General features: G+C 56.7%; 10 protein-coding genes across 10 annotated transcripts; 7 read left to right on the top strand and 3 right to left on the bottom strand.

Moving 5' to 3' along the window:
- Nucleotides 1–417: 417 nt before the first annotated feature.
- On the bottom strand, nt 418–2,185 carry DICSQDRAFT_99433 (APG6-domain-containing protein; the record flags this gene model as incomplete). Its single annotated transcript, XM_007362095.1, has 6 exons — nt 418–557; nt 625–837; nt 897–985; nt 1,038–1,245; nt 1,307–2,085; nt 2,147–2,185. 6 exons carry the CDS (start codon nt 2,183–2,185, stop codon nt 419–421), a joined length of 1,467 nt encoding a protein of 488 aa, XP_007362157.1.
- An 826-nt stretch (nt 2,186–3,011) lies between these two features.
- DICSQDRAFT_178067 (uncharacterized protein) lies at nt 3,012–5,200 on the top strand (the record flags this gene model as incomplete). The annotated part of the gene is made up of 5 exons (XM_007362094.1): nt 3,012–3,147; nt 3,198–4,656; nt 4,727–4,733; nt 4,791–5,129; nt 5,164–5,200. The coding sequence occupies exons 1-5, from the start codon at nt 3,145–3,147 to the stop codon at nt 5,198–5,200; spliced, it is 1,845 nt and encodes a 614-aa protein (XP_007362156.1). The 5' UTR covers nt 3,012–3,144.
- A 365-nt stretch (nt 5,201–5,565) lies between these two features.
- Nucleotides 5,566–6,331, bottom strand: DICSQDRAFT_51186 (RraA-like protein; the record flags this gene model as incomplete). Its single annotated transcript, XM_007362093.1, has 2 exons — nt 5,566–5,987; nt 6,061–6,331. The coding sequence occupies 2 exons, from the start codon at nt 6,329–6,331 to the stop codon at nt 5,566–5,568; spliced, it is 693 nt and encodes a 230-aa protein (XP_007362155.1).
- A 272-nt stretch (nt 6,332–6,603) lies between these two features.
- On the top strand, nt 6,604–7,942 carry DICSQDRAFT_79758 (uncharacterized protein). The gene is made up of 6 exons (XM_007362092.1): nt 6,604–6,894; nt 6,956–7,110; nt 7,170–7,278; nt 7,333–7,362; nt 7,424–7,498; nt 7,560–7,942. Exons 1-6 carry the CDS (start codon nt 6,739–6,741, stop codon nt 7,866–7,868), a joined length of 834 nt encoding a protein of 277 aa, XP_007362154.1. The 5' UTR covers nt 6,604–6,738; the 3' UTR covers nt 7,869–7,942.
- Nucleotides 7,943–8,053: 111 nt separating this feature from the next.
- On the top strand, nt 8,054–10,512 carry DICSQDRAFT_99424 (uncharacterized protein). The gene is made up of 4 exons (XM_007362091.1): nt 8,054–8,440; nt 8,516–9,585; nt 9,641–10,129; nt 10,194–10,512. Exons 1-4 carry the CDS (start codon nt 8,068–8,070, stop codon nt 10,344–10,346), a joined length of 2,085 nt encoding a protein of 694 aa, XP_007362153.1. The 5' UTR covers nt 8,054–8,067; the 3' UTR covers nt 10,347–10,512.
- Nucleotides 10,513–10,906: 394 nt separating this feature from the next.
- DICSQDRAFT_166532 (uncharacterized protein) lies at nt 10,907–12,314 on the top strand (the record flags this gene model as incomplete). The annotated part of the gene is made up of 5 exons (XM_007362090.1): nt 10,907–11,150; nt 11,203–11,330; nt 11,392–11,459; nt 11,648–11,872; nt 11,978–12,314. 5 exons carry the CDS (start codon nt 10,907–10,909, stop codon nt 12,312–12,314), a joined length of 1,002 nt encoding a protein of 333 aa, XP_007362152.1.
- A 391-nt stretch (nt 12,315–12,705) lies between these two features.
- On the bottom strand, nt 12,706–14,199 carry DICSQDRAFT_166531 (UV excision repair protein Rad23; the record flags this gene model as incomplete). Its single annotated transcript, XM_007362089.1, has 6 exons — nt 12,706–12,828; nt 12,900–13,391; nt 13,457–13,813; nt 13,874–13,953; nt 14,003–14,099; nt 14,158–14,199. 6 exons carry the CDS (start codon nt 14,197–14,199, stop codon nt 12,706–12,708), a joined length of 1,191 nt encoding a protein of 396 aa, XP_007362151.1.
- A 411-nt stretch (nt 14,200–14,610) lies between these two features.
- Nucleotides 14,611–17,079, top strand: DICSQDRAFT_178063 (L domain-like protein). Its single transcript, XM_007362088.1, has one exon. It carries the CDS (start codon nt 14,640–14,642, stop codon nt 16,905–16,907), a length of 2,268 nt encoding a protein of 755 aa, XP_007362150.1. The 5' UTR covers nt 14,611–14,639; the 3' UTR covers nt 16,908–17,079.
- A 280-nt stretch (nt 17,080–17,359) lies between these two features.
- On the top strand, nt 17,360–18,780 carry DICSQDRAFT_152691 (CPS1 protein). The gene is made up of 6 exons (XM_007362087.1): nt 17,360–17,441; nt 17,562–17,627; nt 17,685–17,735; nt 17,818–18,069; nt 18,128–18,203; nt 18,258–18,780. The coding sequence occupies exons 1-6, from the start codon at nt 17,414–17,416 to the stop codon at nt 18,331–18,333; spliced, it is 549 nt and encodes a 182-aa protein (XP_007362149.1). The 5' UTR covers nt 17,360–17,413; the 3' UTR covers nt 18,334–18,780.
- Nucleotides 18,781–18,992: 212 nt separating this feature from the next.
- On the top strand, nt 18,993–20,600 carry DICSQDRAFT_79746 (pyridoxal phosphate-dependent enzyme beta subunit). The gene is made up of 6 exons (XM_007362086.1): nt 18,993–19,203; nt 19,262–19,392; nt 19,461–19,575; nt 19,640–20,042; nt 20,110–20,301; nt 20,362–20,600. The coding sequence occupies exons 1-6, from the start codon at nt 19,081–19,083 to the stop codon at nt 20,496–20,498; spliced, it is 1,101 nt and encodes a 366-aa protein (XP_007362148.1). The 5' UTR covers nt 18,993–19,080; the 3' UTR covers nt 20,499–20,600.

Genomic DNA, 20,600 nt, shown 5'->3' with positions numbered 1-20,600 from the left:
TCTGAACCGGTCCGGTTCTGGCGGAATGTCACATCTCCAGAGCTCTCCAGATCCTCGTTAGCACACCAACTGAGCAGACCCTACAGAGTATCGCTGCGGCTGTGGGTATGTCGAGTAGGGATGGAACATTGGCAGGGGTCCGACAGACTGCGGTGGCATAGATGGACGCCGATACGTAAACATGAGGCTCGCGCGTTCCCGCCGGAGTTCGATCGCGCACCAACATGGCCGACTGCCGCAGGATGAACCGCTCCGATTGCCGACAGCCCCTCCACTGAATTCGAGCTGGACTGACCTTGAGCCATCACATACGGGAACCGGCTCGGGAATACGATCACTCAATGAACATACTATCCACAAGCCAATGTGTGTGATAAGTGACTAGGTACAAACGCGTTACGAAGTGAGAGGCCTCTTGTCAGCCGTTACTGCCGTTCGTCGTCCACTTGAGTAGAATCTTCAGGGCTAGAAGGACGTGCCGCAGGGCGCGTGTCCACGCTTCCTCCTGGCTGAATTGCTGCTTCACAGACGCTTCGCCAATCTTGTCCTTCACAATTCTGCGGAGACACGGATGACCGTTAGACACGTCCGTGCGGATCACATGAGCTCCGAGGCATGACTGACTGGTGTGGAAAATCGACTTGAGGGTCCTGGGACTTCACATAGTCCATGAGCTGCTTGAGGCAATCAAGGAACGCCACCATCGCGAAGTCGAAACGGCGGTTGTGAAGGAGTCGTCCGAAGTGCAGATCGCCCGAGCCGTACAACTCGTACGTTGCTTTGTCACCGGTGGTCTTCTCTATCCGGGAGAACGAGCCCATGGGAACAAGCCGGTAGCTAAGCGTTTGGGCCCTAGTGTTCAGTAAACTCCGAGAGGGATATGCTTTGCTACATACTTCTCGAAGGTGAAGTCGAGTTTGCGCGCGATTGTATATAGCAGCAACAGCGTCTGGCCCCAAGCCGCATTGATTTCAGCCCATTCAACCTGTACAGGCGTCAGGCAAAAATCCTGCTATTGTAAGCAATCTGCTACTCACCGGTACTCCTGGGACGCGCCCGAGTCGCAGACCATTGATGGTGCCAAAGACGCCGTCGTGTCCTATGCAGAAGGCGTCGTTGTACACGTTCGTTCGTTCGAGCTTGTCGAGCACAGCGGAATCTGCAGCATAGGCCGCACGTAGCGCCGCCAGCTGCGACGCCTGCTCCGCAGACTTCAGCAAGTGCGCATTGTGCTGGCGCCAGAACCTATCAGGTATGGGTCAATCCCGCGTGACAGCGGCTGTGGGTCTAGACGAGAGACACGCACTCCGCCTCCTCCTCTTCGAGTGCGGTCTCCTCATGCTCGAGGTTCTTGAGTTCCTCTTCCAGCTGCTGTCGCTCTCGTTCCGCAGCCTTTAGCTGCTCGATCGCCAGTCGCTCTTCATCCTTCAGCCGCTCGATCTTGCCCTCGACCTCGGCCTTTCCAGTCCCTGCTGCGCTTTCACGCTCCTTCTCCTTCCGAACCTCTTTTTCGAACGCGATGTACCCGTCTCGCTCCTTCTTCGTCTCTTCGAGCTGTCGCGTGAGCGTCCCAAGGAGTATATGCGTGCACTCGGCGCAAAGGGGGTGGTCGAGGTCCGTGCGGCTCGATAGAAGATTAAATAGACGCAATGAAGAGCGCAGATGGTGTGAGAGGGGCGAGGGGTTTGGATGGGGGGAAGGCTCCTCGGGTGCAGGGGCGGGCGGCACCGCTACGGTCGTGCTTCGCGACTTGGAGACTGACGACTTCTTCGCGTGCGGAGTTAGAGGGAGATTGGTGGGGATAGTGCGGATAACGCTGTCCTGCAGTAGCACAAATGACTCATTGGGGTGTGATGGCCCACGTTGTGTCTGCTTCCGCTGCGTCGTGGGTGACGACAAGGCAGAAGAAGTTGACCCTTGGACGGAATTTCTCCATGCTGCTTTGGCCGAGGATGGCGATGGGAGTTGCGCAAGTTTCTCCGCTCCAGAAGCTTGTCTTATAGGAGACGATGTGGTTGCTGGTGGCAGGGACGAAGCAACAATGTCATATGCTGATGGAGCGAGGTCAACTAGCGAGGCGTCTAGCTGAAGAGAGGGGCAAGATGTTAGGCCTTATCTCAGACGCTGAAGTGTGACTTTAGCTCACTTGCAATGGTTGCTTGCATTGCTGACACACGAGATTCATGTTGGATAGTTAAGGCAAAGAAGTGGGAAAGTGATATCCTGACAAGATACAAGGCGAATCGCGTCCTAGGTCTGTGGCTACAGCTAGCTTTTGTTAGATGCTCTAATTGATATCTAGCAGCGTAACTCGAACATACTGCACTGTGTTGAATGTGCTTGCGCCACTACGTTGGTGGTGGCTTGAGAGGTACATATAAGCGCCTAAGGCTCGCTTGCTGGTGGCCGGTAGTCGGGCCTGAGCGCTTCTCGTTGGTAAGTAAGTTGCAAGTTGCAACCCAGCGAATTGTCCCTCTTCCCCCATAACCGGAACCTTAACTTGCGAGTCTTCTGAAGTTGGAACTCCCAGTAGCTGAAGTTGATTAGATGTGCTCTAAATGGTCCAATCCATGAGAGGAACGAGTCCATGCTGGCAAATACTTGAGTTGGTGCCCTATTCATCTCACGCTGATTTGGTGGTTGTCTGAGTCCGAGGTGCGTATTCGAGTTGTGTGTGACGTTTTGACTAGCTACTAGCTATAGCGGCGTTTCTCCGTCATTTGTTCACGATGCGCTCGTTTCCGCTTCAAGTCTTCCGTTATCTCATATTTCCGTCTGAGTCCTCCGTGGATCTCCCGTGAGTGCTGCGTCCTACGTCGTCCCGCAAGCGCGTACTTCGCCTCGCCGGCTGATGATTCTGGAGCGTCGTAGATCTATGCGCCCTCGACGAGGCACATGAGAGACGTCTGTCGGCGTTTGCTATACTGCGCTGGACGCGCACTCTGTGGATCATGGCCCAGGACGATGATACTATGAAACCTAATACATCGCGCATGGCACCCGTGTACGCTGTGGCATGCACGGCGACGCGTATAAAGGCTTCAGACGACTTTCAGGCTCTTCAGAAGTCACTGATCTGCATTTCTCTACCTCACGTCCACCAATCCAGTCTACGTCTGACGACCTAAAAGACGATACTTGTTCATGGTAAGTCGCCTGTGGGCGATAGTATCCCCGTGCTGACACTATCGTCCTAGGCCATGTCTGGACAAGTCTTTGCACTCCTCGTCGGAATCGACAAGTACCAGTCCGGCAACATCTGGAACCTCAACGCCGCTGTAGACGACGCACAGAGCGTTGAGCGTTGGCTTACGAACGACCTCCAGGTCCCGCGTGATCACATCTGCACCCTCATCGACGCTCAGGCAACCAAGCGTCAGATTGAGGAACGTTTCATGAACCACCTCGTCAACAACCCCGCCATCGAACCCGGCGATGCACTCATCGTCTATTTTGCAGGACATGGTAGCAGCATTCGCGCGCCCCCTGGTTGGTTCGACCAGGGCCGCAGCGACGTCCCTGTTCTCTGCACTTACGACTATGACACGAAGCTGCCCAAAGGCCATACAAACGCTGGCATCTCCAACCGCTCCCTCCACGCCATGCTTCAAGACCTCGCCCAAGTGAAAGGCGACAACATCACCCTCATCCTGGATACCTGCTTCTGCCCCCCGCCCGCCAGTGACGACGATTCCAAGGAGCGCCGCTATACCCGCTACACCCCCACACGTAAAGCCAGGTCCGAAGACCTGCTGGCAGGTTTCTGGCGGAGCGCCTCCCCGCAGAAGACCGAGCCCGTGGCCAACCGAGGCTTCACCGGAATTACCGTCAAATCGCACGTCGTCCTTGCTGCGAGTGGCTCCGGATGGTCTGCGACGGAACGTAAGGACGGAGGGAACTTCACCCGTGCCCTCCTATCACTGAAGGATGCCCGTCCGCTCCACAAACTCACCTACGCTGACCTCCCACACGAGCTCGCTCCGTACATGGGCGACCATCAGCACGCGGCTTGCGCAGGTGTGAATGTCGACCGCATTCTCTTCGACGGGGTCCCCTTCTCCTGTGATGGCCGCTTCGTCGCGGTTTCACCCTACAACAACGAGTACGTTCAAGTCGATGCGGGCGAGATGCATGGAGTGTCAGTTGGCACAGAGTTCGCTCTGCACGCGCACAATCGCAAGGGCTCACTTAACAGCCAGCTGGGCAGTTACGTCGCGACGCAGGTGTTCCCCACGTGGTGCCTCGCCCGTCCCAAGACGCCCGCGAAGCAGATCCAGCGCGACGGCTGGGCAAGGGTTACCCGTTGGAATAACCCCACACCATTTCGCGTCGACGTTCGGTACTCCCTCTGCTCCTTCTTCCGCCGCTCACGTCTCGCGCGCGGGAATCCTGCGACCTCGGCTGCACTAGTGGAGAAGGCCGGGATCGGGATCCTCGGCTCGACCAGCGTGGACGACGCTGATCTGTCGGTGCACCTGAGATTCAGAGGGAAGGAGCTCGGCGCAGTGCGGCGTGACCCGCTCATTTCTGAGAACTGCGGCGACAAGCTTCGCATCGCCAACGAAGACACGCGCACGGACGTCAAAACGATGGAGTCCGCGGCGGGCCGGTTCCACATGCTTTTGTACCGCAAGCATCCGGCACGACCATTCTCTAGTAAGGTAAGCATAGAGCTCTGTCGACCTTGACACCTGGACGTGAGTCAGCGGTAACCTTCTTTTCATAGGGCAGGCGTGATTTGTCCACCACGACCACAGCTACAGCCACGGTCTCAACCAATTCCACGACAGCAGCACGCACAGGAGCGGAAAGTCAGCGGGGGCGGGTGCCACTCAAGCGAACGCTGACCCTATCTACGCCGTCGTCCTCCGTAACGAGTCGGTCCTCAATCTCTGGCCGTACCTCGCGTACATGGATGCCAGGGCGTACAACGTCTCCGTCCTCTACCACCTCGACCGTGCTTCCTGCGCCGGCCCCCCGCTCAAGAAGCATTCGCACATGGTGATCGGCTTCTACTCGACCGAGACGGAGGCACTGTCATTCGCGCTCGAGGATGGGGCTGACCATGGGACTCATGCCCTGATGGCGATCTTGCACGAAGGCACCTCGATGGCAAACGATCAGCCTTCGTACGCTACGAGTGGTTGTGCTCAGGCTGCGAAGGTCGTTCCGTATGGTATATTGTGGGATTTACTATTAATTTCGATCACGGTCGTACGGACAACACAGCAGTATGCCTCTGGCTCGGGCAGACATCTTGTATCTTTATTACCTTTGTTTCTGTTGTATGCGTTGAGCACACTGCGCGGCCAAAACGGCCGGCACTTATGTAGCCTTACGATATGTTGCACAGAACATGTATCTTCCCTCCACGACAGTAATCTACCATAACATCAACTATCCAGCTACTATTCCCCTGACGACATAGCTTACGAAGCAGTCGTTCTACAGGCCTATCGTAGACTGTAGGGATACGCAGTGAGCATCGGACTCTGACGCATCTCAAACTCGGGAGCCTACCTGACTACTCTGAAATCCTTCCGTTTGGGTATACAGCAGTGGCATCTACTTTCCGCGATGCTTCTTGAAGGCTTCCTGGACACCCTTCCCCGCTTTGATATCCTCCAGGCAACGCGCATCGACTTCTCTTCCCTTCATAGCCAGGCCTATAACCTCCTCTGCCTTCTCGGCAGGGACACAAACTACGCCGTCCTCGTCCGCAATTACCCAGTCCCCAGGCTCCACTCGGACCGGCGGGAACTCCTGATCAGATACGTCCGGGGAACGGATCACGAGAGGGACGTTGACCTCCGATGGGCGAGTAAAAGGCGACTGCCCTAGTGTAGAGTGGCCCCTCGCGAAGACGGGGAACGACGCTTCGCGGTGCTCGGCGAGGTCCCTGCATCGACCAGAGATAACCACGCCGAGGGCGCCCCGCGACTGGGCTCCGGCGGTCATCAAGCCGCCCCACACCGCGTTCTTCACACCTGTGCATCGCGATGCAAATGATTCATCCTTTCAGCCTAGTAATCAATGCAATGCACAAAAATGGTACTGAACGTTCTGGCGTGTTGATGACAATGACCGAGCCTTCCGACGCGGTGTCCACAAAATGCGCAGACAGCTTGGGCGCGTCTTTGTTGGAACCAAGAACCATCTGGACCGTGTAAGCGGGCCCGCAGATGCGATCGCTGCGGTCGGATGGGGAGAGCATGTTTATGTCTGGGATGTATCCACCGTGCGGCGAGCCTAGTTTGATCAGGGCGTCGGATATCTCGCAAGTGGAGAATCCGCCGAGTGTCGACTGAATCGTGCCGGAGCTGATTGACATGGTTCGGAGCAGATGCGCTGGTTTCGACTGCAGCCTGAGTGACAACAGAGGCAGGCGGGCGACTTGGAGGATGCACGCAGACATGAGCTCGGGTGTCGGAGAGCCGCCATCGTCGCGGTGGGAGCTGTGCCAAAGTTATGCGGGCAATTCTGGGATAATGACGCCTCGGATAACGCGTTTATTATGAGCAACGTTTAGACTTATTTAGAGAATAACGTCAGCGGTCGCGCATAACGGCTGCCGGGGCACAGCCGATGAGCAGTCCTCCTTCCGCCGTCCTGTGGCCACCGTCTCCTCCTCTTTCGCTGACGTTCTCTACATCATTCCTAGGTTTCGTCTGTGCACTCCTAGCACACGCCTCTCTGGCAATAACACCACTAGGTGCATGCTGAAAGGTTGTTTCAGCTATGCTTGGTCTTCCCGATGGTAACTCGTCCGACGAGTCCACCTGGACACAAACTGCCCGCCGGTCTCGTAAAGCGGTCCGCAAGGTGAACAAGGCCGTCATGCGTTCGCATCACTTCCGAATACCAAAGTACGACCTGCCGCTCCGTTTGCGACCAGTACGTCGTTCACAGCGCGTTACACTCTCGCGCGGACATTGACCAGGCGTCATGCGGCCAGTGGTTTTTGGTCTTCACTTGTCTCGTCCTCCTCAGCCTGGCGTTCCTTGGCTTCACCAACGTCTCACACTCACTGCCTCTCAATGACAAACTACTGCACTTCCTTTGCATGGGCCTTGCTACCGGCGTCTTCTACTTCATCTTCGATGTCGAAGAGTAAGTCGCTAGACTTCTGAGTCTCTGGATTCTTCAACAATCCTTCCGTATGCATTCAGAGATGCAAGACGTATATGGTTCTGGCGCAGTGCGCCCCTAATATTCACCGGCGTGGTATGCTTCTTCCTTGGGGGCATCGTCAGTGAGTTCGTCCAGTCCATGCTCCCGGTACGTTGCTTTCCCTGTATGTTGCGCGTGATGAAACGCTAAACTGCATTGCAGTACAAAGAGTTCCAGGTCGGCGATGTTGCGGTAAGTCGTCGGCCGATATACCACAGTTCTCCCGTTCCCCTTTCACACAACGTGTTATTAGGCTAACCTGCTGGGCTCAACGCTGGGGCTATACATCGCCTATCACCTCGAGCGGTACTACAGGCATAGACGCGAAGTACGCCGAGTATCCGTCATAGCCCGGTTCGGACCATCTGCTTACATCTCTACGCTGACAGATCCACCGTCTATACCGTCCACTTGATACCGATTCTATCCCTTCAGACGACGAGGAAGACGACGATGCCTCAGGAACGCAACTCCTGCCCCTCCACAACCAGCCGAACACCCCCGCGTCGGCCACCAAACCCACCACTCCGAACCGCTCATCCGTTGCCAAAGCGACAAGGCTCTCAGACGTGTGGGATGAACGGGAGGACTTGTTTGATATAGGGGAGGAGAGCGACGAGGAGGACGATCGCACACCGCAGGGCCGAGCAGGCCCGCCTCCACCGCCCCCGCCAAAGATTGTAGTCACTGGCGAGTGACCGTACAGTAGTATATTATACTGCGCGTGTAATGTGTATCGGTATTTTTTGGGATGGACTATATCATAGGCGTTATAACATCTACGAAGTTGCGATGTTTTGCGAGGTTGAGCAAGGGGAACACGCATGGGTGTCCAGGAGGAGCCTGCAAGTGAGTCGTGTCATCGGGCGCGTCTCGCTATGATCGCGACTTTCATCCATGCCGACATGTCTGGCCTCGTCCTCTGGCCTTCTCCGCTCTTCAGCACAACTTCATAGCTCTTCAACTTCGAGGCTAGGGCAATCCATACACAGGAATGTGCGCCGGTGTCGAACGACAGCCTGCAGTGTTCGACGCGCCTCTACGGCAACGGCGGCTCCGGGCAAGCACGAAGACCAACGGGCGCAAGTGCTGACCGCCCTACACAAAACCACAGCACTCCTTCCACGTGTACTACCTAGTGCGCGACCTAGTCCAAATGGTGTGTCGTTACGGGAGTCGCTACATTTCTGGGAGGAGGTTCTGGGGAAGGTGTATGATGACTTGACGCTTGCGCCGGAGAAGCGGGAAAAGGATAGGGTGAGGGTCGTCGGTGCGTGCTTCACTATATGATGATTCCAGAGCCACTGGGAGATCGCTAGCGTAAGTGCTCATATCAACTGTGTAGTGTATGGCGTCGACAGGAGGTCTAGTGCGAACGAGCTGGTTATTGCTATCCTAGAAGACCCGTTCGTGTCGGACGAGCAGAGGGCTATCCTGCGCTCGCGATGGAGCGCACAGTCCGAGAGCAACCGAATGGTCAAAATCCAGTACGTCCTCAAGGTCTGTAGTTATTCTGCTCAACGTTCATCTCCTTACGCCAGATACGGCACCTCTCCTTCTCTGGACGAGGACGTCATAATCGTCCAATCTTCATGGCTCCAACAGTTCAACGTTCCAATAGAGATCACGGAATTCAAGCATTCTGTGCCTTCCCCCTCATCCGACACGGAAAGTGCAAAACTATTGTTCACGGCTGATGTACCCATCATCCTGTGCGATCCCGTGTCGACTCCTCTAGCATCCATCCTCCCTGTCTCTTCGGACCCTCCTCTTCCCCTCTCACGTGAAAACGCAATTCTTGCTGTGCTCTCACCTTCTCCGGCGTACCCCGCTACGGCTGCCCAACATTCCCGGGTGAGCCCGCTCAGCTCGCAAGAAAACTTGCACGTCATATTCGTAGACCCTTCTCGAGCACTTCACGGGTTGCAAGTTCTCGCTGACGGCATCGCGTCCCCTCTGTCCGTACAACGGTATCAAGACGATGTCTCAGGTTCTAATGTAGCTAGCATCACAAACGCCGTGAAGGATATCCTTTCGAGTGTTTCAGGCACGTCTGCCTCCGCACAGGTTACTGCTATCCACGCACAAACTGGCCGCGCCCTCATCAAGGACGCTCTTGCAACCGCTCAAGCTGTACTCCACAAAGCCGAGCTTGAGGCCAACGCAGCCCTGACGGCGACGAGCGAGCTACGGGGGCAGATGGAGGAGGCGAAAGCCAAGGCGCATCTAGAAGTGTTCGGCGCAGGGGGCCAGGATGGTGACGAGATCGCAAAGGCGGTCGCCCAGGCGAAGCGGAGCATAAAGCCCACGATGGATGCACTACAGTGGTACAAGCTCTTCTGGAGGGTCGACGACGTGCGCGAGGTCGTAATTGCCGCTGTCGACCGCGCCTGGTGCAGAGATCTGGAACGAAAGGTATGTCTTCCTGCGTCGTATTTGTGTACTCTCTCCGCTGATCTTAATACAACAGCTCGTGTTCCACGCAGGCCGTTTGGCATCGCTACAAACCACCTTCACGGACTCTGCGAATGCCCTCGCGCGCTCCTTCCCTGTCAACTCGCCCTACCACTCCCCTGTCCTGCACAACACCCTCGCGCGCATCGCCGCGACTCCATCTTACGCTGTTACCGCGACAGCGCTCACCTCCCCTCTCCACGCCCGCCAAAGTCAACTCGGCTTCCCCACCGAACGCCTGCACGTGTCGGCGCAGCGCGCCGTCGTCGGTATGAGCGGCAGCATTCTCAGCGGCCTTGGGGTCGCATGGGCGGGATGGGCGACGGAGCTCCAGATGTTCGGGGGAATGGTCGACGTTGGCATGAGCACAGAAACCGCGCTGGGGGTGGGGATGCTAGGTACCGCTGTGGGTGTACGATGGGCCGTTGGACGATGGGAGAAGGCAAAGAGGCGGTGGTGGAAGGATTGGGATCGTGTTGGCGAGGGACTTGAGAGGGACTTGAAGGTCAGTCTGCGACGGGTGCTTGCGAGCATATAACGGACCTGCTAACCCTTGTCGTTTCGCCCAGACTACTCTGACACAGACAATGGACGACCGTGTCGTTGCAGTGTCAGAAGCTGCATGTTCGGCCCTCGAGAAGCAGGTGGCCGAGAGGAAGGTGAAAATTGAGGAATTGAAGGACGAGGTCCAGTCTCTTCGGACTACGCTCGATGCACACTGAATGATCATCTACATCCCGTGCAGGTCACCTCTTTTCCACTTCATGAAATACCACTCTGCTCCACTTTGCTCACCAACTGCCGTATCGCCTGCGAACTGTTACCGGCGCTTCACAGTAAGAGCTAGAACCAATCTGCAAGACGATGCTTAAGCATCCACAAATGAGTATTTTGCTTCCCACCTGAGAGACACCTTCATTGAGACGACCGACCATTGGCTCTCCGTCGGACTATCGTCGTATGGGACCCAGGCAATACGAACAGCTCCATAAACGTCTGGAATAAAGGCAACCGAGTTCAGCCGACGGACTGTCCTATTACGATGGCTGAGCATCATAACCCCCGACGCAACGCCTACCGCTAGGTTCTAGGCTGCCACACACCGCCACTTAGCTAGGAGTAAGTAAGCGCACGCTTCTCCATTCCAAGGTCTGCGATCATTCGATCACTTCAACAAGAGCACGAATGTTAGGTCCCGTGAGAGTTATGCCCCCGGACCTCGGCTCTGACTGATATTTAACACATCTCGAGCTCCATTGACGGCGAGTCTATCAAGGCCGACATGCCTTCCGAGATCTCTGACACACTCACTAATCGTGCAGCACTCGCAGTGCGCCAGCACGCTTCGAAGCGTGACCAGGATCTTCTCCTGGCTGTCCTCCGATGTGCCCCCAATGAGGAAGGTAGAGTGAATGTGGCTAGCAAAATCATCCATTGCGGGGATGCGTACAAGGAGGCCAGGAGACTGGACAGCTGCCATTTCGCCCAGCTGGCCGACTTTTTCTGGCGCAATATCATTGTCCCTGGTTCGTGGTGCCTCCCTCTCAAAAAGCATACGTAGCTCACATTAATCTGCAGTGCGCGTCTCGGGAGGCAGGACACCCCAGCCTCGAAGCAGGATGTCTCACAGCGGCATCGCCTCCGCGGACGCTTCACACTCACCCGGGATGGAGGCAGTCAATGCTCTGCAAGGGGTTATAAAGGCCGTACGTTCAGTCTCACAAAATATTCATCTTTGTCTCAGGACTCACGGAGAAGATGTGGTAGACACTCGAACGAGATCGCTACAGATGCGTCGTTACAGGGAAAGTCGACCCAGAGACTGTCGCAAATGGGTCAGTACTTTGTCTATGAGGGATTGTATCCTTGCATTATTCCCTGCACGCATCAGTACGAACCACGGTGAGATAACCATTACTCATTCGCGGGTCGATTGTATATGAGTACGACTTGTCTTCCGCTCTCTTTGCCACCCTCAATCACTCTAGCAGAGAATACTAACGTATCTGTCTCACCCCCATAGACCAGGATCGCTCACCGGGACAGGGTATGAAGTTACACGCGTAGCGCACATCATCCCCTTCTCCCTCCGCAACAGCGTTGGCTACTCTTCGGGCTGCGACTCCGCGTCCGCCGCCCACATCCCCTCCATCTGGTGCGCGCTGGAGTGCTTTGGGGGCATCAGCCTTGCCAAGCTCATGCACAACGGGATCAACTCACTCGACAACGTCATAACTCTTTCTGCGACGTGAGTCTAGAGCCTCGCCTCCTATAGTTCGACCTGTTACGCTCTCTCGTGACCCTAATTCCGTGCCGATGACCGATCGCTGAACGTCTCATCCTGTCTCGACAGCCTCCACCGATATTTCACGGAGCTCCAGGTCGCGCTGGAACCCGTTCCGGACGCAGCCAACACGTACAAGGTCCTCACCTGGGGGAAGGTCGCCCCGCGTCTCGGTCTGCCCAAGACCGTGAAGCTCTTCACCTCGACGGACGCCCCGCTTCCGAACCCGATGTATCTGGCGCTACATGCTGCGATTTGCCAGCTGGTTTGGGCGTCGGCGCGCGCGGAAGAACTCACGGACGTACTAACGGACCTCGAAGATATAACGCTCCTTGCTGAGGATGGAAGCTCTGCCAACTTAATCAACATCGCAATCTACAGATCGCTTACGGTAGCAGACGCATGATACCATTCCAAGTCTCAGAGGTTGCGACAGAGACCAAGAAGCTACTTGGCTGCATGTACCATGTCTGTATACTCCGCTAACGCGCCATGCACGCGGCGCAACGTAGCGTACGACTCGCACTATGACATTGCACGATGTATGTACGAATACCCTTCGGTCCTTCAACGTAGGAGGGAACCCTACCGGTAGTGTTCAGGATCAATGCGGCGAACGACTGGTCTAGATGACGGTCGTGGCGCCCCCGTCTTCCATTGCGCCGGCAGTGTCGCAATCGAGTAACGGTTATGGAAGTGATGCCTTGAGATGCAATGATACACAGGAAATAGCTACATAGTCGTCTGTATAATCCTCGCTCGTACATCGCGAACTGGCCCGGAACGTAACAGAACGCTTACGGCTCTCCCTGGTCATCGAATGCGCCATCGAACAGGTAATTCGCCGCGAGCTCTTCGTTCTTGTCACACGCAAAGTACGCCTCGATCACGGCTTGCCTGGGGAAACCAAGTGCCTCCAACTACATCCAAGCAAAAACGATCATCAGTCACGCACCGCAAACCAAAAGACAAGAGCTCGATTATAACGTACGCGTTCGATCGCCGCGCGCTCCTCCTCAGTGACGTGCACGACCTGCGCCCCAGGAGGGATATCGCCACCTTCGTCGCCCTCGCCCGCAAGCGCCCCACTGAGCAGCTGCGCGAGCATCTCGGGGTTCTGCCCAAGCACCTGCGCGAGCCCCGGATTCTGCGCGGCAAGCTCCTGAATGATCGGCTGCGCGAGCTGGGGATTCTGCTGCATCAGCTGGCGGAGGTGCTGAATTTGCGGGTGGTCCGCGAGGGAGCCCCCACCGCCTGCACCGCCAAGACCGGCCCCTACTCCAGGGTGTGCCGCCTGCTGCTGTTGCTGCTGGGCGAGCTGGAAGAGGTTTTGGGGCTGAGCGGCCGGCTGCTGGGCTGGCTGCTGGGCTACGGGTTGCGCGGGCTGGGCTGGGGTCGCGACGGACGGCTGGCCCTGTGCGGCGGGCAGTGCGGGGGCCGCGGGGGCCGCTGAGGCCATGTGCTCGAGATGTGCGGGAATGCCCTGCATTCCGACCCGATTTGTCAGCACGAGATACTTTGCGTGATTATGAGTTAAAGCAATCATACGTTGAAAAGGTATTCGACTGCACGCTCGGGGTTGTTGAAACTCGCGCGAAGCGCACGCATGACTTGCTCGCGCTCGAATCCCATTTCGATCATATTGTTAACGGTTGACTGGAGTGCCTCTCCTGTTAGGAAGGAGCCATCTCCGGCAGGGACGGGCGCGGCACCCTCGATAGGTGCAGCCTGAGCAGGAGTGAGGATAGGCGCGTTCGGTGGCTGAGGGGCAGCAGGGGCAGGGGCAAGGGCAGTAGCAGACGAGGTGGCTTGGGGAACAGGCGCAGGGGCGGCAGCAGCGGGTGGTGCGGCAGCGACAGGAGCACCGCTTGTGACCGGTGGGGCATTAGAGGGAGCCGGCTTTGGCTAGAGGAAGACAATGGGTTCGAGGGAGGACACGATGCCAATTATGAAGTGAAGACACACCTTTGAGACCATGAGCACCAAGAAATCCTTCTCCTTGATCTCACATGATTCCACCGTCTTGGAGTCAGGCAGCACCTTGCCTATCCCCGACTCAGATGAGAGCGTCCTGCATCGCTGAGGGCAACTTACCAGAGTAGATCAATTTCTGACTTTCGAGTGCATGGCCCTGGGTCTCCTGAATCTTCCTCTTCAAATCGCCTACAGTATCTGAGCCTTCCGCATCGATCTAGTCAAATCCATGAGAGTCTACTTTGAACGCCAAAGCGCGCGACGTGTCTGCATACCTGGAAGACCTTCTGCTGTAGTGTCTTAACGGTGATTTTCATGGCTGTGGAGAGATGAGAGTCGGGAGAAAGGCGTGCTAGGCGCCCTAGTACTGTGAGTGGAGGTGCACTGACGCGTCCCAGGCACGTGATACGTGCTCTACCTCTGCCCGCTTTGGGGGACGGCGCGCCCGGAGCAAGCTCGGCGCAGCACACTTGCTCCCAACGGCCACTACACCTTGCATTGCTGCACGTTGTCCTTCCGCGTGCTCGCCACCGCTGATTGCTCGTGTCCGTCTTCTGCAGGTATGCACGCATCTCATTAGCGAGCCAAGCTAGCATTAACGGCTCGTCATCCACGTTGTGTAGCTCGGTGTTCGGGGTCGACTCCGGCGCGTCATTCCATGCACCCTTAATTAGCGAACTCAGCCCACACTCGACCTGGATTTCACGTTGCACGCCTTTGCCCCCGTATCCCTACCTTTCCATCTTTCTTGACGACCATGGAGCCCGAGCCAGGAGACGAGTACATACGACGCATAGCGGAATACATCCGCACGCATGAAGCCGGACTTGCAGCGGCGGCCCCTCTCCGGAGACGACCATCAAAGGTCTCCAAGCCATCCGAGGTCTCCGTCCTTAACCCCCTAGGCTGGTTCGCCTCCAATCCTAATGCCGTGGCGAACGCGAAGCCCGTCGTGCTCGCGTTCGATTTCCATCACCTCTTCTACCTCCTCATGCGTATGGAGGCCTTGGGCTACCAAGTCGGCTCTCTCGATATCAAGGTCGATAGCCCCTCGCGTCCTATGAACTACATCTCACTCCCCACGAATGGAGACAAGTCGGATGCCCTTTCCTTCGTGTCCCTGCGCTCATCTCTTTCCGCCGTCTCTCGCTTATCACTTGGTGCTGGCTGGTTTGGTAGACCGCCTCCACCTACCGTTGACGCAGAGCTCAGGTATATCTACAGGAGCTTCAACGTCATTCCCGCCCTTTCTCTCCACGCACCCGAGCCGAGGCTCATCGCTGAGCTTGCGAAGGACTCGCCAATTGAGAACGCGCTACCATTCGAAGCGTTCAAGAACCTGCAGACGCTACAGTGCATCGACATCGATCCGCGGACAATACTCGGCTGGGATAAGTTAGCGAGCAGTTTGCGAAGTCTAACGGTGACAAGGAGTGGGCTGGAGGACGTTTCTGACATCTTTATCGGTGCTGTGAAGGATGACCAGGCGAGACGAGAAGGCCGGGTGAGCTCTCTCAAATCGAGGAAACTATCCCGCGGTGTCTCCCGCCAGTCATCGTTCCATAGCACGCAGCTTCCCGAGTCCGTACCTGAGGATGCTGAGGGCGAGGATGCGGATGCGGATGCAGAGTCCCCTACTCTAGATACGCCCAAGCCACTCTCCTCAGAACTCCCTTCGTCCGCCTGGTCTCTCTTGCGACACCTTTCTCTCGCCGACAACTCCCTCACATTCCTTCCGACTTCTTTCCTATCTTATCTCACGTCTGTGACACATCTCGATCTATCTTCCAACCTACTCGTCTCCGTCCCTGCCGGTCTATCAGCTCTATACAACCTCATCTGCCTCAATCTTTCCGACAACATGATCGACTCTGTCTTGGGCATCTACACCAACCTGGGTGGTGTCGTGACGCTCAACCTATCCAACAACCGCCTTGAGTCTATATGTGGGCTCGAGCGACTGTATGCTCTTGAGCGCGTGGACCTCCGGCACAATCTCATCGAGGAGAGCGCGGAAGTCGGTCGGCTTGCCACTCTTCCTAATATCTCGGAGGTGTCCGTGGAGGGCAATCCGCTTGTGGAGATCGAAGAAGACTATCGGATACGCTGCTTTGACTTCTTTTGGAAGGAGAAGAAGAGCGTCCTCCTCGACGGCTCGGCTCCAGGCTTCTACGAGAAACGCCATCTCACTTCGCCCCCGCCCGAGCAGATGACCTCCACGCGGCCTCCATCCGTCGCGTACTCCCCACCTGTTGTGGCTGTCGGAAGTCCGTCAAAGACTAATGGGGTTGCGCACGCGCAAGGCAGTCCCCTCCACGCCTCCCCCAATTCTTCACCAGCATCGCACCCATCACATCCAGCTTTTCCCCACCCTGCCGCAGGGCATGCACGCGGGCGCAGGAAGAAGAACAAGCGGATAGTGGATCTGGACGGAGGCCAGGAGGCGAGCGAGGCGGCGAGCGTAAAGAGCGTGCCGCGCCCCACTGCTTCGAGAACGATCAGCCCCGCGCAGCGAAATGGAGCCCCCACTCATATCCAGGTTCCGGCCCCAGCCCCAGCGCCTTCTACGCAGGAAGCCCTCGCTCCTCTACCCACTCCGACGCGTGCGCCTCCGAGCGCGTTCAGCCCCCCTTCCTCGCCCCCGCCGCAGCCAACACCAACAACATTCGTGAAGCCCAAATCACGACACAGCCGGCACATGACCGAGTTCGCGCACACTGCGCCCTCCCCCACCACCGAAGCCGACGACGCGTTTGCCTCCCTGCCCGAGGGCCGCATGATCGGGCACCGCAAGTCATCGACTCTCTCGCGCGCACAGGCTCGGCGCGCCCGTGTCTCCGCGTCGGTGTACGAGCCCGGTAACGCGGGAGGGAAGGAGAGCGGGAACCAGTTCGAGGAGGCAGATGCGTTCCGCGCGCGGATCGAGGCGCTGCGGTCGGATATGGGCGAGGGGTGGTTGAAGGTGTTCAACCAGTCACAGATCGGGTCGCCGACGCGTGCGAATGCGACTACGTCTCCGTCATGATAGCTGCACGGGGGGGCGGAGGATGGCTTTTCATTTTATGCTCATTTTCACGCTGTCTGGGACATCTCGCAAGTGTAATTGACGGGTTCATTTGTATACCATTGCGCCTGGAGTGTTATGTACTCATGCTAGATAGACCTTACGTGCCTTCATAATGTCCTCGCATACTATCTGCTGCTTATCCGGGGAAGCGTAAGCTTGCGTCCGGCTGTCTGCTCCCTATGGCACTAAGTGCTCGCGTAGAAACCGCAAACGATTCTCAGGAGTCATCGCCGTCGACGTCGTCGAGGGGGTTGGTCGGAGGGCGAAGTAAAAGGCATAGGCGGTGTTTGCTGTCAATGAATGTTCTGATTGGAGTCTTCGGGGTCCTGTCGATTGCAGCGGGCACCGTCTTTGCGATCCGTCCGCTGTTGGACGCGGCGCGCGAAACTGGTTGACTCCTTTCCGTTCTGCCTCTCTCTCCCACCTCCCGTCGTTCGTTACCTTCTCCACTGCCACCGCCAGCCATGGGTGCCAATCTCTCGAAGGCTCTCGGTGCGTCTCTCGTACATTTTGCTGTGGGACCGGTCGGACGCTGGGGGCGTCGTGTGGCGACAGCTGCTGGGCCGGGGACAGGTGACATGGAGGGCTGATTTGTTCTTTGTGCGTCTGCAGGCAAGATTTTCGGAAACAAGGAGATGAGGCTGTTGATGCTGGGTCTGGACGCGGCTGGAAAGACCAGTAAGTTGGCCGTATATTGCGTTGCGGTCTTCTGATACTGACTGTTCGCGTATCAAGCTATTCTGTACAAGCTGAAGCTGAACCAGTCAGTTACCACCATCCCAACAGGTGCGTGTCCGCCTTCGTGTGCTGTGTGCTAGCAGGCCTGGCGCGCGGGTTGACGGTATGCGTGTTTGTTGTCGACTCACAGTGGGCTTTAACGTGGAGACCGTGACGTACAAGAATGTCAAGTTCAACGTGTGGGACGTCGGAGGGCAGGATAAGATCCGGCCACTGTGGAGGCACTACTACACCGGCACCCAGGGTCTCGTGTTCGTCGTCGACAGTCAGGACCGCGAACGTATAGACGAGGCGAAGCAGGAGCTCCACCGTATACTGAGCGATCGGGAGATGAAGGAGTGTCTTTTGCTTGTCTTTGCCAACAAGCAGGATTTACCTGGGGGTACGTTGCCATGTTGCTGTTATGCATGAAAAGGCGGCTCATGCTTCATTCGGCGTAGCTATGTCACCAGCAGAAGTTACCGAGAAGTTGGGCCTCCACCGGATGCGCGACAGGTCATGGTACGTCCACCCAAGGTACGCATTTCGCTTGTAAGGGGTGCTCTCTTTGGGTTCTAAAAGATATGTCAGTTGCGCGACGACCGGTGAGGGTCTCTTCGAGGGCCTTCAATGGCTCTCGCAGAACGTGAAGAAGCGCCAGCAGTGAGTACGCTGCGGGTATCTCGTTTCAGTCCGGGAATCGGCTGTGTTCTCTCTCATCTTCTGCTCTATACCCTCACATCCCTCTGGTGATCTTGACTATGTAACGGCCCGCATGACGCACGCACGCTCGCACGACGGACACTGGTCCACACGCTTTTACAACCACTGCCTCCCTTACCTATCCCAATTTCCGTCTCGCGTTTAGCCACCATTACTTACGTAGTTTTTTGTCCGCTTCACTTCGTGTTCATGCGTGGTTACCCCTTTTGCCTCCAAGATACACCATCTGTATTCGCGCTTTTAATGGATAAGCTGCTGCTCGCTTCGCTTTGCGGTTTCCGTGCACATCGTCTCGTCTTGCTCAGGCTTCCTTCCATGCGGTCCCGACCGACCTATTACCGACTGTGCTCTATCACCATCCTGTCCTTTCTGCAATACAACAACGGATCTCCGTCAAGCACTGCTTCCGCTTTTGTCGGAGGTTATCTGGCCTGTACTCTCTAAGTACGCATCTCAACCACCCGTTGGTAGAGAACTGCCACGCGCGGGGCGCATTTACATAAGTTCTGCCCTCCGGTCCGCCGGCGGGGACGCGGGTGGACACGGTGCTCATAATGACGCCTTCGATGCCTGAACAGTTCGGCCACTGAGACGGCCCACATTGCTGCTTTCAATTCGGAATTCAGTTCAGGGTGCGGCGTATATCTGCGCAGGCTGCGTCCTCCCTCCCACCACTACTACTAAGGCTTCTATGACTATATCGCGGTCTGTGTCTGCGGCGCTGGGGTTGAGGGTACATGCGAAGCCGCTTACGCGCGCCTTCCCGTCTCGCCCGGTTGATGGCTTCGTCGGTGCTATAGGAAATACTCCTCTGGTCAGTACCTCTTGCTCTTGATGTCGTTTATGTTGCTGATGCGCGTTGGCATCTGCAGATCCGCTTGGAGAAGCTTTCGCGGCAGACCGGATGCAACATTATCGCGAAGAGCGAGCTGCAGAATCCTGGCGGGAGCGTGAAGGATCGTGCAGCCCTGGGAGTCATTCAGAATGCCGAGGCGCAGGGTCTGTGAGTGTTACTCTGACGGGTCTCTACTGCCTTTCTTCGCGTGGGGAGTGTGACTGATTATAGGGTAGGTTGAAGCCTGGAGGGACTGTTGTGGAGGGTACTGCAGGGAACACTGGTATCGGTCTCGCGCATGTATGCAGAGCACGGGGATACCACTGTGTGATCTTCATGCCCAACACTCAGGTATGTCTTCTGCACGCCTTTTGCTCTCCATGACGGTCCATGCATACCACTTGTCACACGACAGAGTCAAGAAAAGATCGACCTCCTCCGCATGCTGGGCGCGGAGGTCTTCCCCGTACCCGCAGTCGCGTACGAAGACCCAAAGAACTACAATCACCAGGCGCGGGACTACGCCGAGACCCTGCACAACGCGATTTGGACGGACCAGTTCGACAACACCGCCAACGCCGAGGCACACTACCACTCTACGGGCCCCGAGATCTGGGAACAGACGCAGGGCGATGTTGACGCGTTCGTGTGCGCGACTGGGACGGGGGGCACGCTCGCAGGCGTCGGGCGCGCGCTGAAGGAGAAGAGCGACGGAAGGACACAGATTTGGCTTGCGGACCCCCCAGGAAGCGTGTTGCACAGTTATGTGACGAGCGGGGGGAAGCTGAAGGAGCGGAGCGGGGGCTCGATTACTGAGGGTGAGATGCCTTCCTGACGTAGCGCGTATGCGGTATTGAAGACATGCTGATGTGCGACGGTCAATAGGTATCGGACAGGGACGCATCACGAACAACCTGGGCACATTTGTGAAGCAGCTGGATGGCGCCCTGCACATACCGGACGAGAAGAGCATCGCGATGTTGTATGACCTCTTGGATACGGAGGGCTTGTATCTCGGCGCGAGTTCAGCGTTGAACGTGGTTGCCGCGGTAGAGTTGGCGCAGAAGCTTGGTCCCGGTCAGTTCCCTCATATTTCTTTGGTCATTCAAAGTAGGTCTAATCGAGTGCTCGTGTCAGGCAAAACTATCGCTACCATCCTCTGTGACGGTGCCTACCGCTATCAGAGCCGATTGTTCTCGAAGGCATGGTTGAGGGCTAAGGGCCTTGAGGACGCTATCCCCGAGCACTTGAAGAAATATGCTGTATTAGACTAGAATGATGCGATTCTTGTTGAGGCTATTTCATTGCCCTCATTGGTAGCTAATATTGAAGATATTATTAAGCAAGTACATGTGATGATATGAGCACCAGTCACA

Source organism: Dichomitus squalens, assembly GCF_000275845.1.
Source record: "Dichomitus squalens LYAD-421 SS1 unplaced genomic scaffold DICSQscaffold_3, whole genome shotgun sequence".
Lineage (NCBI taxonomy): Eukaryota > Fungi > Basidiomycota > Agaricomycetes > Polyporales > Polyporaceae > Dichomitus > Dichomitus squalens.
This window is presented reverse-complemented; position numbering and strand designations above follow the sequence as displayed.